At 41.2% G+C, this 16,054-nt stretch overlaps 1 protein-coding gene across 5 annotated transcripts; it reads right to left on the bottom strand.

Moving 5' to 3' along the window:
• Nucleotides 1-476: 476 nt before the first annotated feature.
• On the bottom strand, nucleotides 477-15,609 carry pdxdc1 (pyridoxal-dependent decarboxylase domain containing 1). 5 transcript variants are annotated; one of them, XM_042087759.1, is made up of 24 exons: nucleotides 15,409-15,609; nucleotides 14,513-14,589; nucleotides 14,049-14,117; nucleotides 13,720-13,794; nucleotides 12,057-12,206; nucleotides 11,323-11,512; nucleotides 11,060-11,128; nucleotides 10,884-10,962; nucleotides 10,698-10,782; nucleotides 10,380-10,428; nucleotides 10,057-10,158; nucleotides 9,737-9,862; nucleotides 9,558-9,608; nucleotides 8,175-8,255; nucleotides 6,967-7,027; nucleotides 6,540-6,610; nucleotides 6,211-6,316; nucleotides 5,534-5,705; nucleotides 5,127-5,245; nucleotides 4,132-4,253; nucleotides 3,946-4,038; nucleotides 3,485-3,581; nucleotides 3,203-3,295; nucleotides 477-2,289 (listed from the first exon to the last, which is right to left on the bottom strand). In XM_042087759.1, exons 1-24 carry the CDS (start codon nucleotides 15,427-15,429, stop codon nucleotides 2,063-2,065), a joined length of 2,385 nt encoding a protein of 794 aa, XP_041943693.1. In that variant the 5' UTR covers nucleotides 15,430-15,609; the 3' UTR covers nucleotides 477-2,062. The 5 variants fall into 5 exon arrangements, with proteins under 5 accessions (XP_041943693.1, XP_041943695.1, XP_041943696.1 ...); XM_042087761.1 differs by having other exon boundaries at nucleotides 12,057-12,203; XM_042087762.1 differs by lacking the exon at nucleotides 8,175-8,255 and adding an exon at nucleotides 8,567-8,611 and having other exon boundaries at nucleotides 15,409-15,608.
• Between the last annotated feature and the right edge of the window lie 445 nt (nucleotides 15,610-16,054).

The raw sequence follows: 16,054 nt of genomic DNA, 5'->3' as shown, positions 1-16,054 counted from the left end.
ACCCTTTTTAACTGAACATTCAACACATGAAGAGCCCCACGAGAAATGTTTGGAGATGGCCAAACATTCAGACAAACTTCAATTCAGAGGGCAATTTTATGTTTTCCTCGAAAACCAAAAGTCCATTGCCTACATCCATCACAGGAAGATGAAAGTTTTAAATTAAGTTAGAGCAGTCAGAGCCAGGTTACAAGGACATTCCTTTACAGCCCCCTCCCCCTTTTTTTGAAAAAAAAAAAAAAAAAAATCACTGTACCAAACAAGGGGGCCCAAACAGGGCTATCAACCCCTGTTGTCACAAAAATCAGTTGACAAAATAGAAACAATAAAGGGCTTGACTTTTCAAAAGGGTTCACATGTTTTTCAAGCCAGTTTTCAATAGGTGACTACACAACAGCTTGTGTAGTCTATGACATGGGGGGGTCAATCTTAAACTATCATTGTATAGAGAGATATAAAGAAACAACTCAAACTGATAGATGTAATTTTGCAATTTAATATATTTCACTGGACAAATGATCAAAATTAGGCATATTTCATAGTGGATCAGCAGGTATGGTACGGTTTCATACAGTAGCTTAAAGCAAAAGAAGATACATAGATAATCAAAAAATTAAATATTATTAGACATCAATTAAAAGATGATACTCTTTAGTAAAAAAAAAATAATAAGGTTGTCATTTAATGTATTAAAATAAACAAAATCCCCAAACATATATTCAAGTCATTTCCGCATTTTATCCTTCTACAGCTAAATCCCAGTTTTTTATTGCACCGGAGATTACATTTTAACATAAAAAAGATTAGGGAACATGAAAAAATGCACTTGGTGACAAAACAATTTAACAATGTGCTGGATTATTTAAGCCAAACAAATTGAAAGAAAAACAACTAGTCATAATACATGACAGTGAATTCAATTCACTGTCCCTTCTATGAACAGTAGAACTGGAAAAGTAAAGAATGTCACATGAATGACATCAACATGTAACTGTATGCCATTTGGGATTCTAATGTTATTTTTTTATTAAGTGTTTAAAATTAATATGATGCAGTCAATATTAGTTTCAGTGGAGATTGAACCGAACTCCAGAACTGTTCAATTCATTTGGTGTATGTACTCTAACTCACTCAAACATGGCATCCACAAACACATCATTATAAAAATACACTGATACAATTTGAATTCACAGTGAGTGCTGTATCACAATCACAAGTCTGTGAAAAACACGAGTGTTGACTGGATGCTATCATTAGATAACATCCTATATGGATACCCAATACTTTAGAACAAATAAAGTTGTGTATTAATGTTTTTTTTTTCCTGAATTTAGCAAATTTTGTATAACAATAAATAAATAATTAAAACATCCTGATTAAATTAAGACACTCTGTACAAACTAGTGCAATAAGGCTATATTCTCTTTCTGTGTTAAAAATATCTGCATTAGTTTCAAAGCATTAGTCTCTTCATTACCGTATTTCATGTACAGTAAAGCCTATGCAGTATTTAGAGTAGACAGTAGAAAGATGAAAAATGCATACAGGTCTTTGATTATGACGGTAAGGCCACAATAGCCCTTTGGTTATGTATACAATGAACCTGTACATGTTTTAACAGAGAATCCTCAGGCACCTGCGAAGGACGGATGGGAGTGAGCAACGTCAAGGGCAGTGCCCATCTCAACAGTGATCAGGGGTCAATGGTGTTATGTCTTATCTTTGTGTTTTCTGTAACATATATAATTACCGACAGAAGTTTTTTTTTTTTTTGTAGATCTCTTTCTAAAATGTGTCCTTCTAGTTAAGACAACATAGTGGTGTGAGTGGTTCATGGTGTGAATATAATTATACGCATCTCTCTCTGTCTCTCTCTCTCTCAAATCCAAATATCTGTTCATTTTCTTTGTTTGCATATCAGCAAAATGAGTTCATGTGAATTTGGCTCCAGGTATTAAGGTGATGATCTATGTCTATGCTAACTCTAATTCTCCATTTGTGGGTCCAAAGGGGACCTACACAACTTGTAGGCCTTGGTGCTTCTTTCCAGTTTCATAATGTTTTATCTGATGGAGTCCACCTCTGACTCCTGTCCGTCTGGCTGGCGTTGGACTTCGGGCAAAGAAGAATCGGAGGTGGCGAGTTCTTCCTGAGGAGGTTCTGTTACCCCTTCCTCTGAGGCAGGGGGCAGTGGGGTAGTTTCTCGGGGCATCTCCTCAGCTTGACCCACTGAACTAGTTTCGCTGTAGGTGTCTGAGCCAGCTGCTGATCGCCTGAATAACTTTTGTCCTGTGGATTGAACACCAGAGAGGAATTAGTGCAAGAAGCTCACCTGCAAACAGTGTGGCCTCAAGGCCTTCCAGGAGGTGGAAAATCCTATTAATCAATATCATGACTTTCCTGTTTGCGCAATTGAATTAGCTTGAAGTTGAAAATGACTCAATAAGCTATCTACTGTTTAAAATCATCCAAGGGCAATGCTAATGTAGATTCTATCATGAAATGTACATAAAATGTTAACAATCCAATAGTCACCCATTGTTATGTTAAAGGACAAATGTCAGGTTAACAACTTAATTCATGTTAGTTAATGTGAAGATAAATCAGTGAAGACATACATATTTTTAAAATTACTACTCTAAATGCTCTACGACAACATTTACAGTCATTTCAAGCCAGCATTGCAAAACACAAATGAGTGACATCATAAAAGGTTGTCCATATAGAAATATGTCGAGTTTTGAGGCAGAGGACATCCAAAAAAGTATTTTGTATTAATCTTAATAACAAATTTAACCTGACAACTGCTCTTTTAAATAATTTCTTTCCTTTTATGATGATCACTCAGTTCTGTTTAAAATGTGATCTTGACAAAAATGGCTGTAAATGTTGTCGTAGTGCATTTAAAGTAATAATTTTAAAAATATGTACATCTTCACTGATTTATCTACACATTAACTAACATTAATTAAACATTTTGTTAACCTGACATTTGCCCTTTAAGAATGTTAATGCCCCCCCTCAACCCCTTGGCTAGGTTTTGGCAAGTTTGGCTCGGAGCTGAAGGTACAATTACACTTTAATTCTACAAGGCATTTTACTTTAGAAGAACATTAAGAGAAAGGTGATTTAAAGATCATGAAGTTAGTGAAACTATTGAACATATTAGTTTGATTGAAAAAGAAGAGGTGATATGCTGTACCAGGCAGGCGTTTGCCAGTTGATGTGGGGGTGTCAGGTGTGGTCCCTGTCTGAGTTTTCATTGCGTAAGTGGATTCTGTGGAGTCCAGGGAACCTTTGGAGGAGGACACATTCCGTGAGAAACAGCCACATTACCAAGAAAACACAAACAGAAATGGGGGAGAAGCTAGAACAGAATAAGCAAGCAGTAATTTTAAGCTTCATGGTGCTTCATGGACAGTTAAAATCATGTGAAAGAAAATCATTTTGGGGCAAAAACATGACATGAACAGATCATCACTACCTGCAACTAAGCTGAACGTTTGGCCTTTGATGGACATCTGAGTGGGAGAGAACCAGTTGAGCACAGAGCCTACCAGGGGAATCTGCCTCAGGACTCCCTAAGGATGGGCCAAGGAAGACCATAAGTAACAACAATGGAAAAGACATACACCAGCAAACAGGCTTGGACTACTCAGGAACAAGAATTATTATATGAGCAGTGTATATATTTTGTTGATTTGACACTAAAGGAGGTGGTATGCTCCTTCGTGCACATTTGCGCACATCGAAGACGTGCGTCATTGATGCGCGGTCACAATTGTTGGGAGGCACACAACATCCCCCGCATGCTGCGTTGATGACGCAATTCTCGCCACACGCTGCATGCAGGACACAGACGCAGGACTATACCAGGCCTAACACAAACACACGTACAGCTAACACAACCATATGTTAATTGCATAAGCACCACAAAACACACACCTCCTCCATGAGTTTTTCTTCATTTGCTTTCTGTAGTTGTGCCTCAGCCTCCAAGATGCCTTTTCGCACAACCTCGGTCATGTTCTCTAGCAACTAGAACAACAAAAGGATTATATATATATAGATTACAACATAGTCCAAAAACTTTTGAGATGTTAGGGCTCCATTAAAACTGAGCTAGCATACCTTGCTGCTTTCTTCAAGGTCCCTCCCAGTTGCTGCAATGGTTTGCACCAGCTCTGCCACATCAAGATCCTCAGTCGCCAACCCCACGTATATGCAGTTAGTCTCATTACCAAACTCTGGACCTGGGTGGTGCAAGAAGGATGACATTGCATTTCAAGTAGGGCCGCACAATTAATATTTTTTTTTATCAAAATTGCAATTTGAACTAATGGAATTAATAAAGGCTACAATTAATAATGCAGCTTGCAACTCTGTCTTTGCAAAATCTTGTCACATCTATTACATTTCCTGTGTATTAGCCGCATTGTGTATAAGCCACAGGACAGTGTTTTATGCAAGTTAAAAAAACGAAACCATATTAATACCATATTAACTGCCCTGTGTATTAACCTCATAGCTGAAGACATTTTGCAAAATCAATGTATAAGCGGTGGCTAATAGTTGGGAAATGACGGTATTTATGTCATCCTCCTTGTGTGACAGACAGTGAAGCTTATCTAGGAGTGCAGGAGCGCTGTGCTTCTCATGCACCAGGCATGCTCACCAATCACAAGTGGCCCAACTTAAAGCGAAATTTAGAATACTGAACTGAAGCTTTACTTTCAATAACTACAGTATATTACAAATCAAATCGCAATCACAATATCTCTCAGAAAAATGGCAATATTTCCCCCAGGTCGTGCAGCCCTTATTTCTAGTGTGAGAACACACTAGCACTGGATGATCTGTGAAAGCAGATTTAGATATGAGTCTCTGGAGGCGTCAACAGACACACCAGCAAACCCAAAAAAGAAATGATGAACTTTTGTGTGACACTAAAAGTTCTCTTGATCACATTTTATTATGTAATGAAGTCAAGTCATAGAGCACATTTATTTATAGAGCACATTTAACAGATTGTTTACCAAAGTGCTATACAAGCCATTTGACGTGGCAGAATGATATAAATGTGTATGAATGATTCATTTAAGAAGCATTGTGTTGTAAAGTGTTACCAGTGGAGAAGGAGATGTCTGCGTCTAACTCCATTAGTTTCTTCAACATGTCTCCATTGATCCTCTCCACATCCTGTTGCCTCTTGTTGTCGTCATCCTGCTCACACTGAGGCTCATACCTAGGAGAACAGACCATCCACATGGTCATTAAAAGATGTAATTACAACTTATTTAACAGGATTTTTTTGTGTGTCATTTTTAATATATATTGGATGATTTAACATATATTGTGCTTATATTTCAAAATTGCTTTGTATGCTAAAATAATGCTTGTCCATGGGTGTGTACTTTCACAGAACATGTAGATAAGGCAGCACAAAATGACTCAAGACTGACTAAGCTAGTTGTGATGAACAATTATCACAACAAAATACGCCTCTATGACCCCGTAACCCTTGACCTTTCACCTTATGGCACCCAGGCCCGGCCAGCTGAGGTCCTCTATGTAGGTAAGGGCGGCTTGGTGGTGGATCTCCTCCCTGAAGTCCTGCCTGAAGCGCAGCGTGCTGCTCAGAAGAGGCACCACGTCTGTCAGCTTCTCCACCAAAGCTTTGATGTCGGACTCCTGGGTCCCCAACACTGAAAGTGTTCAGATGACATTTCTATTTACACTCAGGCATTTACCTGGCCTGTAATTAAATGTGGCTACTGCAGAGTAATGAGCAGGAGATCAGTAGATAAAGATTTAAATATGTTTTTTTTTTTTATATATCTTCATTCAGATAGGACAGCGACAAGTCTGGATTTGAACCCAGGTCCCTGTGGGCACATGGGCCTAAATTGTTTAAGTATATATTTTGGGCTTTTTGCCTTATATTTGAATAGGACAGTGAAGATTGACAGAGAGAGAGAGAGATGGAGTGGGACCGGGATATGACCGCAGGTCGGATTAGAACCTGGGTCCCCGTGGGCACTTGGACCCGTATATGCCCCCCCCCCCCTGAATGTTATTTTTACATGGCACTCTTATGCACCACTGAAGAAGAAGAAAAGATTTTTAACAGTATTTATTTTCCTTAAAAAAAAACAGCTTTCCCTGGATTTGGACGTTCACAGGGTCAGTTTGCATCCAACCTGTCCATACCTGCAGCAGTCATGAGTGGGTTGAAGCGGACACAGGTGCCCTCGTCCTCCAACTCTACCACGTCTACCCCACTGGACGGTACCTGCTGGGCCAACTCCTCTCCGAGCTGTACAGATACACACAGAGAATAAATGGTATTTGGACCTCTACCATACTATTTGTCTATAAATCCCATGAAAATGGTTTCATAAATATTATAGGGTTCTTGTTTTGTTTCATAGAACCTTTAGATATAAAATATCAACCAGAACCTCACAGGTTGAAGACAATAATTGTAAAACTTTTGTGCAGAACAGTGACATTATAAAATGTATAATTATGAAGCATACCCATCTGTTGAGAGCATCTTGGACTTCCTTTTCTCCAGGGAAATAGCCCTCCAGAGATCCACCACTGGATGCTAAATAGACAAAAGCAATTGAGTAAAATGTAAACATACCTTGGGGAAAAACAAATGCTTAAATGCTTTAATTTAATTGGCTTAACAGTGCAATTAAATCTATAGGAAAAATATATATTTAAGAAAACTTGACAGCCTTATTAAGCCTGAGTAATTGCAAAAACAATTTAAAAACATGTATAATGTTATGTCCTATCTTTTTACATGGCTCACTACTTGATCAAAAAAAAAGTGTGTATTTTTTTGCATCCTTCCATTTGTTTCCAAGTAAACTGATAATTTCTGGCTGGTTTCAGTCAATCTCATTAGCAGACACTGGGTGTAATGGCTGAGGTGGATCCAGCAGGTGGCCTCACCTGCACTGGTGTCCTGGGAGAACCTGAACACCACCACTGGAGAGTTCAGCTCATCCTCCACCTGGTGGACATGCAAGAGGGAGCACAACTTAACCCCACAAAATCTGCACACTGGAAAGAGTATATGCACTTGATTTTCAAGAGAGCAAGAGACATACAGTAACCGTCAGCATTGCCGTATGAGTTTGTGAGACAGGGATTTGTTAGAAATGCCTCAAGGTAATGTCATGGAGATGCTTTTTGTTTTCAGACTGGATTACAGGCCGTGCTTGTCTGACTGGTAAAACACGTCTGCATGACCACTGTGTGGAGTGCCAGCTTGACTTAATCTCATGCAACGTTTAGGAAACAGAGTCCTTTGTTTAACAGTGCCAGGAGAGGACCTGCTGCATGCTGGTGTGTGCGCGCGCTAGCCCACTGTAATACACAACTGAGAAAGCTAATGCCCAGGACTCTCATGCACAATGGACATTCCTGTGTTTTACACTCAAGTTGAAGGTCTGTTTCAGTAAAGAAGCTTTTAGGGGTTCAATAAAGCAATGGTGACATGTGACAATGACCCGAACACTCACCTGTATTAGTAATACTGAATGTAATATTAACCAAGAATGTGTGATAAGAGAGGAACAAAGCTTTGAGGAGAACCCTCACATCAAAGAGGTTATACTCGAAAACCCCAAACCCAAAGACATTCTCTTCCTGGTATTCTAGTTCACCATTAGGTCAACAGCAAGGATAGCCTTTGGCTGTGCGTTATCTCCCTCGGAGGAATGTGTTAGTACTATGCCAAAACCTTGAACAGGAATGTGCTCCTTCTCTCACAAAAGGCCAATTAAACAAATTCCCTGGGTGTTAATTCACTTTGCTGTATTCGGTCTACAGAGGCTCCAAACCCATTTTAAACACAGTGAGGTCCATCCATGATGACCCAAGCAGTCATCAGTCTCTACGACGGTGGCATTGTCCAGATGATACGGCTAGCAACATGCCTGTGAACGCACATTTAGCCAACGGGGACGACAACAAAAACCATACAAACAAAAAAAATACATAAATGAGTGCCTCAATCCCCTGTCACTTTAACTGGGTGAATGGGTGAATGAGTGGATATGGTGAGGAAGGGGGGGGGGGGGGGGGCTGTGGAACGAGGGGAAATGGAAATAAAGAAAGGGAGGGAAAGGTGGGGTAAGAGGTTTGGTCCCACCTACAATGGACAGAATGAGAGAGCCCAGGACATCCCGGAGAGAACTCCCAGCCAGCAGGGGGAGCCGTGAGTGAGACACCCCAGCCTGAAATCCAAGGCACCCAGGTTCTCACTACAGTGCGTTAGGGCAGAGGTTAGCGCCTGTCCGCAAAGGGCCGACAAGCAAGCAGGTTTGGTGCCTACCAAGCAGAGCGCACCTGATATACCTAAACAGTCTTTTGAGGACCACAATCAGTTGGTTAAATCTAGGGAATCTAGTAAAGACAATCAGATGCACTCCTGAACACTTGGGCTCAAGTCCTGTAGACATGTCGGCCCTTTGCAGACAAGACTCCCAAACCTTTGCTTTAGTAGAAGGCTTGAACACAAGAGTCTAACAGATCATTGCAGTTTTACCATGGTCAAAGCCTCGAGGAGAGACACCTCATCATCAAGGACATCCTAATTGTGGGACAATATAAAAACATCTGTTTTCCAGATTATAGTGATGGAGATACAGTGCTATATCTCATCTTAGAGAGAATGAGGCTACCCTATGCAAGGCCATGTTATCCCATTAGATTTACATGATATGCAGAAACGTTTAGTATTTCTATTTAGTAAAGTAAATATAGTGCACTTTAGATTAGATTATTATACGGCTCTTCACAATGCAAGTAGAACGCTCCATTGACTTGAATGGGATTTCCCAAAGTTCTACGGTTCCTTATTTTCGTCTAAGGACCTCTGAAATAATGACCGCTGTCAATGGCAACAGATTTTCATTCAAAGGTGAAGGCAGACGGTCTATCAGCTGTGTTCTAAAGAACGTTTGATTCAAGTTCAGCGTGTGTTGCGAACTATTTGTTTCTCAGCAAAAGCCACAACGAAATGGTAACAAATAAATGTAAAGAAACATATCGTGGAGTTTATTTTTTCGTTTTGGCAAGTAGCCGTATAATAAGAGGAATAATGTATAGAACGCCGGTCATTATTAGGAAAATAAGTCCCTTCAGGGCGAAGCAAAACCCCTCCGCTGGCGCGTCGGGGTCCGGTTCGCCCTGTTGGGACTTATTTTCCCAATAATGACTGATGTTCTATACATTATCCCTTCCTTATTAATTTATTAATCCTTCAGTTTTCTAATATGTTTTATGCGTTTCCTATCTGTACATACTACAAGCACTTCTCATGTATTTTTATGTAAGGTTCATGTTACTTTTAAATTTACAATTTAAATTTGGAAAATGTAAACAAAAAAAACAAACAAAAAATATAATAATCAGTCAAAAAAGTTCTTAAAGCCAATTAGGAAAAAAATGAACCATTTCAAAAAATACAACACACATCACGAAGCATGACAAAAGAACACCATAAACACATGCAGCAAATCATAAAAAAAACTTACTGAGGTCTTGATTAAGGCCAGTGTCTTGAGATGCTCCAGCAGCTGTTGACTCTGCAGAAAACACACAACTTGTTGACCCAACTCAGGACACCAACAGTACTGTTTTCCAGAGCATTGTGTTCTGGCTATGTTTCCAGAGCATCATGTCCTAGTTAAACTCTGCCAGACGGGAGACTTACGAGCTGCGTGGCGTTCTTAATCCTCTGCACTATCCCATCATGCCCCAAGTACTGCAGGGACAGCCAGAGGGGCAGGGCACGAAGCTTCTCCACTGGCTGACTGGAGGTCAGTCCCGCTGCCAGAGACTGCATGATGTGAAACAGCACCCCCACATGACATGGAGGTCAAACAACAGAGAGAAAATTGTGTTAGATCCGGCATGATCAAAATGTTAAACTAAATAAAAAGTGGGAACGTTGACAAACACTGCACGGAGAAATGTCTACAAAGCAGTTTCTAATTGCAATGTCTCAGGACATTTTTTATGTGCTTTGCTCACCAGAGCTGGGTCCTCATGTCTATAAAGTGTGACAGCTGGCACAGCAGGAAGTCCAAGCCATGGACCTGGAGTGAGGGTCATGCTGTCACTCTTGGTAGCTGCCTGGAGATGTAGAGAAATCAAAATGACATTGGAGCGCATGAGGATAGCCACGCACACACACACACACACACACACACACACACACACACACACACACACACACACACACACACACACACACACACACACACACACACACACACACAGAAAAAGAGAGATATGCAAACATTACAGTCAGTTTAAAGTGCTGACAATCACTATAACAAAGTCCTTGGACGCACCATAACTGGAGATGTGACTTGACCCAAGGCCAGAGTCGCCAAATTCACCCTGGAAGACACAAAGATAAGCTCAGCAGCCAAAACATATCAGAGATTATATTCAGACTATACCTAAATTCAGAGCATCCAGAACAATGAATAACCACTATATAGTTTTTCACTATATACTGCACTATGTAGTGAATGACTGGATGTCCCAAAAGCAGGCTATGTCCACTACCCTTCAGAATTTAACTCTTGTGAGTGGAGAAAAGCAGTAGCAATACTGATCACTTGACCACTTCTGCTTTTCTCTCACTCACTCATTCATTCACTCACCCCTCAACATGAAGCCATATGTTGTATTGGACACAGAGCTCTTTCAGGCGTCCCAGTTTATCTGTGTGTCCAGCCCCAGGCGTTCCTGAATGGGCAAAAAGGATATCAGATCAGTCTCGTGCTGAGAGGTGTGGCTGGATAAACCTGTCTAAGAACGAGGATACCAGGAACATGGAGGAGTCTGACCTGCATTGGCTATCAACAGCAGAGGGACCTTCCCCGTGTCAACATCTTCTTTAATAAGCTTGTCCAACAAGGCCACATCCTAGAATCAAATAAAAACGGATGTATTCATTCTCATCTAAAACATCTGTGGACTTAAGCATAGAACTTAAGTAAGAGGAGGGGAAAAGGCTTCTCACTATTTGATGCTGAGATCCAAACATGGTGTTACAGGGCACAGTGCAAAGGCTGGACAGAGGAAGCCCAAGCTGATAAGAGGATGGAAAAAAAAGAGAGATTTTGAAAAGTGGTTAAGACATATCATTGTGGCACACAACATTAAAGAAACCAAGTCAAAGCGCATCACTGGAATTCAATTCAACCTGAACTGACTTCTTCTGTCCACACAAAATAACAGATCATGAAATGACGGAAACTGAAGCAAAGAGGTCTTTGTCCACACCTGGCTGCAGAGGTGCTGTCCCAGCCCCGACCTGCAGGCGGCGCTCTGATAGATGACCGGCTGTTTGGAGCTGAGCGCAGTGAACCCCTCTGTGGAATATTCTTCGTAGCGAGCGTTTATCACCAGGCGACAGACCTTCACCAGGCCCTCGCGGTCGTCTTCGTGGTAATACACAGAGCCATTCTCATACCTGCCAAGACACGGTCACTTAAAGGATCACCAAGGTTCTGGACACAGTGCATGCACTTCCACTCTGTATTTTGTCAAGTGTGTGTTCACTGTGTGTAGACGACTATGCGGTCATGCATGGACACATACAGCAATAAAATCTTTTAAAAGCTCAGTCACTGCAACAGCTTTTTACTTCCTCATAGATTCTCAGAAAAACACCTGGTGAGTCAACTCAAATGAGAGCCAGAGACTGTCCTTCACAAATGGACTGTACAGCAGCCCTGCAGTACAACTGTTCCCTACTGAGTGGACAGGAGACACTGTCTATTGTATAGAACTATACTTTCCTCTATCGTGCATAAACAGCACACAGGTATGATAGACGATAATTATTACAGCATATACCCCAAAACCACTTCCTAACAGCTTAAATAGATGAACTGAACTGGAATGAACTACAAAAAAATATGCCATATGTGATAAAAGGTTCTAGTTCATTGCTTCCTGGTGTAACTTTCACAATGAAAGGAGAGGATAATATCTCACACTTCATGCTGACTAACCTGAACAGCCTGCACAGCCAGAGGGTGGTGTCAGACAGGATGCGTGTGGTCAGCTTGCGGAGTCTGTCACGGTCCAGCACTGAGATGTAGGCCGCTAGACTGTGCCCCAACAAGGCCATGTGACCCTGCTCCCCCACATACTGCATCCTGCTAGGGGTGGAACACACGCCAGTGGGGAGATAGATGAGCAATAGGGTTTACAACACAAATACAACAGTGCTGAGTACACAGGAGTTTGATTTCAACAAAACAGTTGGTAGAGAACTTAAAGGAGAATTCCGGTGTGATATTGACCTAAAGTGTATTGAAACATGATACCGAGTGTGAACGTATGTCTCATAGCCCATCTCGGCTTGTCCCCTGCACTCCAAAATCTGGCGCTAGTTAGCCGATGCTACCAACAGCTTTTTCAATAGTGGTGCTTCGGCATCGGGCTAGCCATGCAAATAAATCACTGTTTTACACCCATTTACGAGGCTCAATGTATCTCCACACTTCATTGGTAGACTTACGAGGGCCCTGACATTTAAAACGAGACATTGAGAACTTTGAAAAAGCACTGGTAGTTTACTTACAAGACTTACTTACTAAGTCGAGCAACGAGTAAGAATGAACAGGTATGATAAGGGATCAGATTCCAAAAATAATTCAGTGGAAATGCATGGATTCCAGTTGCTGCTACTGGAAGAAACTGGAATCCATGCATTTCCACTGAATTATTTTTGGAATCTGATCCCTTATCATACCTGTTCATTCTTACTCGTTGCTCGACTTATTGTGACTAAATTCAAGATGGCTGCAAACGCTAAACTTCGTGAAGATACTGTCTGTATAAATCGTCTTCTCAAAGTTCTCAATGTCTCGTTTTAAATGTCAGGGCCCTCGGAAGTCTACCAATGAAGTGTGGAGATAAATTGAGCCTCGTAAATGGGTGTAAAACAGTGATTTATTTGCATGGCTAGCCCGATGCAGAAGCACCACTATTGAAAAAGCTGTTGGTAGCATCGGCTAACTAGCGCCAGATTTTGGAGTGCAGGGGACAAGCCGAGATGGGCTATGAGACATACGTTCACACTCGGTATCATGTTTCAATACACTTTAGGTCAATATCACACCGGAATTCTCCTTTAAAGACCAGACAAATCCGGCAAGTCTGTGTCGCTTTAGATAAAAGCATCTGCTAAATACCATTCAACTTTAACTTTAACAGAAAATGGTGACGTTAAGAAACAAACATCATTGTCATTTTTTTGGATGAAGGTTTCATACACAAACAGGTGAGCATGACAATAACATGAGCCCAATTCCTATGCTGCAGCCTGTGCAGTTCCTCTTACGAAGGTGTGAGCAAGGCCACAAAGAAGGCCTCAAAAGACTCAGAAACATCAGGAATGTTATCATAATTTAAGTATATCTTGTTCCACAACAGGACCAAACTGTTATGATAATCTGTTCTCCCCATGGCAGACTGAATAACTAAATGAGGATGCATGCTTCTGATGATCACTTTGATCACATGACAGTGACATCCTTCTTGTCTGTATCGTTCTTAGCCCTTGAAGCATTCCAAATCTACTGGAAGTTATTTGAAGCAGTGTTGAATCATATCTGTGTGACACTATCTGAATGAAATAGATGAAACATTTGATAGGACAAAACTTACCGATGACTCTGTTTGTCTTCGTCGTCATGCATTAGATTCTGCACCAGCTGAAGAATACTGGCAACATCCTGACCACTGGATGTTAAAGAAATACACAAGAGAGGAATATTTATTTTACAAAGATGACAGTTAATAATCATGTGTAATCATGTGATAGTGATCAACCTATTAGAAATCTAGCACCACCCACACTGTCTCAGAGAGTGTTCCGAAAGCAGGGTCTTCACCCAAATAATTCAGTCCTTTGTGATTTCCAACATGTTTTACTCTTTGAACAATAAAATATATTTGATACTTTTTGTGTCAATGAGTCTGACGGGACCACTTACTCCCCCTGTAGTGGTCCTGGAATATCTCTCCAGCTGGGTCGCCGTTGACCTGAGTCTTCGTCTGCCTCCCTGTTAAAACACCATACCAGAACATGCTCAGTTCCTTACAGATATAATGACACCGCCTAGAAGTACAGTTTATCTAATATTCAACAATCTTTAAATACATGTGGGCAAAGCTGCTGAAAAACATAGTACCGGTATGTGAACTGTCTATGATACAGTAAAGTATGAGAATATTGCATGGTTTGATAATTATGATACTTTGAGAGGGAACATCAACAGAAAGCCATCAACACACTCTGACATCTTCACCAGTTGGGGTCCTAGCACCACTGATACTAGCACCCAAGTTAATGTACATTTAGCTATCCTGTTGGAGAAGCCAGTGCACTGGCTTTCACAAAAATGGTTAACGCAAACAATGGTGCATGTCTGAAACACAAGATCGGCCCATGACTTACTTTTGACCATTTTCAAGAATCTTCATGGCATCATTTAGATTTCGCCCCATCTCTGCTAGCATGGGGTCCACCATTGTCTAGGGAGAGAGTCTACATAAGAATTTCCCAACTCAAAAAGACACTTCACAGGTTTGAAATGAATTATTCAGATTAATTGGATTTTCAGACTACATCCTGACAGTACAATTGTAGCCTATAGCTAGGTTTTCTGCCAGAGTGTAGGTAGGCTAACCACTCCCCTTCTTGAATGACTGGTTGCCCTGTATCCTGGATGATGTCCTACTCCTTATAATAGGATGGCCTTTGCGAAGTTACAAGTTTGGGTGTGGCGATTCTGTGACAAAATACCTGGAGTCTGACTCCAGGTGTCATATAACACTTTAAATTAAGTTGGCTTGAATATGCAAAAATGCTCAAACATGCAGGATATTTTAATCTGACCAGTGTCCACGTGAAACGCAGCAGAATTGGGAGACTGCCGAGCTATTAGCTAAATTGAAATGCCCTTGCTCATTAAGAGCTAATGTAAAAACACACATCAGCACTGGCACGAGCTGGCCGGGTATCCGCGATCGACCGCATAAACTGATACGTCATTAGATGGCTATTGCTAGCTACAGTATCCCATGCTTAAATGAACAAGGTTTCCCACTTAGCATTAACGTGTCTTGATACTATTGAATAACAATGGAAATTGTTTCAAAATAACATTAGTCCAATTCACATTAACTGTCACAGGAACACGCTGTGTTTGGCAGGGAATTCCTGTTCGTCCTGCATTTCCTCCATGGAATGACAACCTAGCCTTGACAGCCCGTATCCTGCTTCTGATAGTGCTACTGCTGCTGCCGCTAACGTTACCTTGGAGAAAATAACAGCCGCAATTGCATGATTACCTTATGAAGGGGCTGCTCCATGCTTTTCGAAACCAGCGAGCAGTGACTGTCTATATCCCTCCTGTAAGGCCTACAGTTAGGACCAGCGGACGTTTTCGAATTAACCACTTTGCCAATTATCTTCCGTATCTTAGTTACTTTGCTGTCCTTTCGCTGATCAGCAGTCAGTCTACTTCCTGTATGGGAGCCGCGTCGTATTCCACGCTGGCAGCGCTGACGTATGTCTACGCTCTCGCTCGCGCAGCAGCTAGAGATAAACACTGACAGGGTCAGATCAGCAGTCACATTTTTGCCTTGAATGACTGGTAATGCGGTGACAGAGGGGACCTGATTTCTGAGCAGTGTCATTTCAGGGCAGAAAATGACAGTTGATGGGCACACCTCACATGACATGAAAGCCTTGACCTGTCTGATGGAATTTCTGATCATAAGGTCAGAGACTGTAGAAACTCGCAGTTTTAGGCTACAGCTTTGACAGTTTTTGACAGTTTTGGAAATAAAAGTTCGTGTTCAGACCCAATGTAATACATGTACAAATATCCACTTTAACCAGTGATTTGAACCCATTATCAGTGTGAACAGCAATTCACTTAAATGTATGGGGTGATGCATCTTCAGGTTTATTGCGGCCTATTTGACAGTGTTT

Source organism: Alosa sapidissima, chromosome 3 (assembly GCF_018492685.1).
Source record: "Alosa sapidissima isolate fAloSap1 chromosome 3, fAloSap1.pri, whole genome shotgun sequence".
In the NCBI taxonomy this organism is placed as follows: Eukaryota; Metazoa; Chordata; class Actinopteri; order Clupeiformes; family Clupeidae; genus Alosa; species Alosa sapidissima.
The sequence above is the reverse complement of the archived record's forward strand: the minus strand, read 5'-3'. Positions and strand labels throughout refer to the sequence as shown.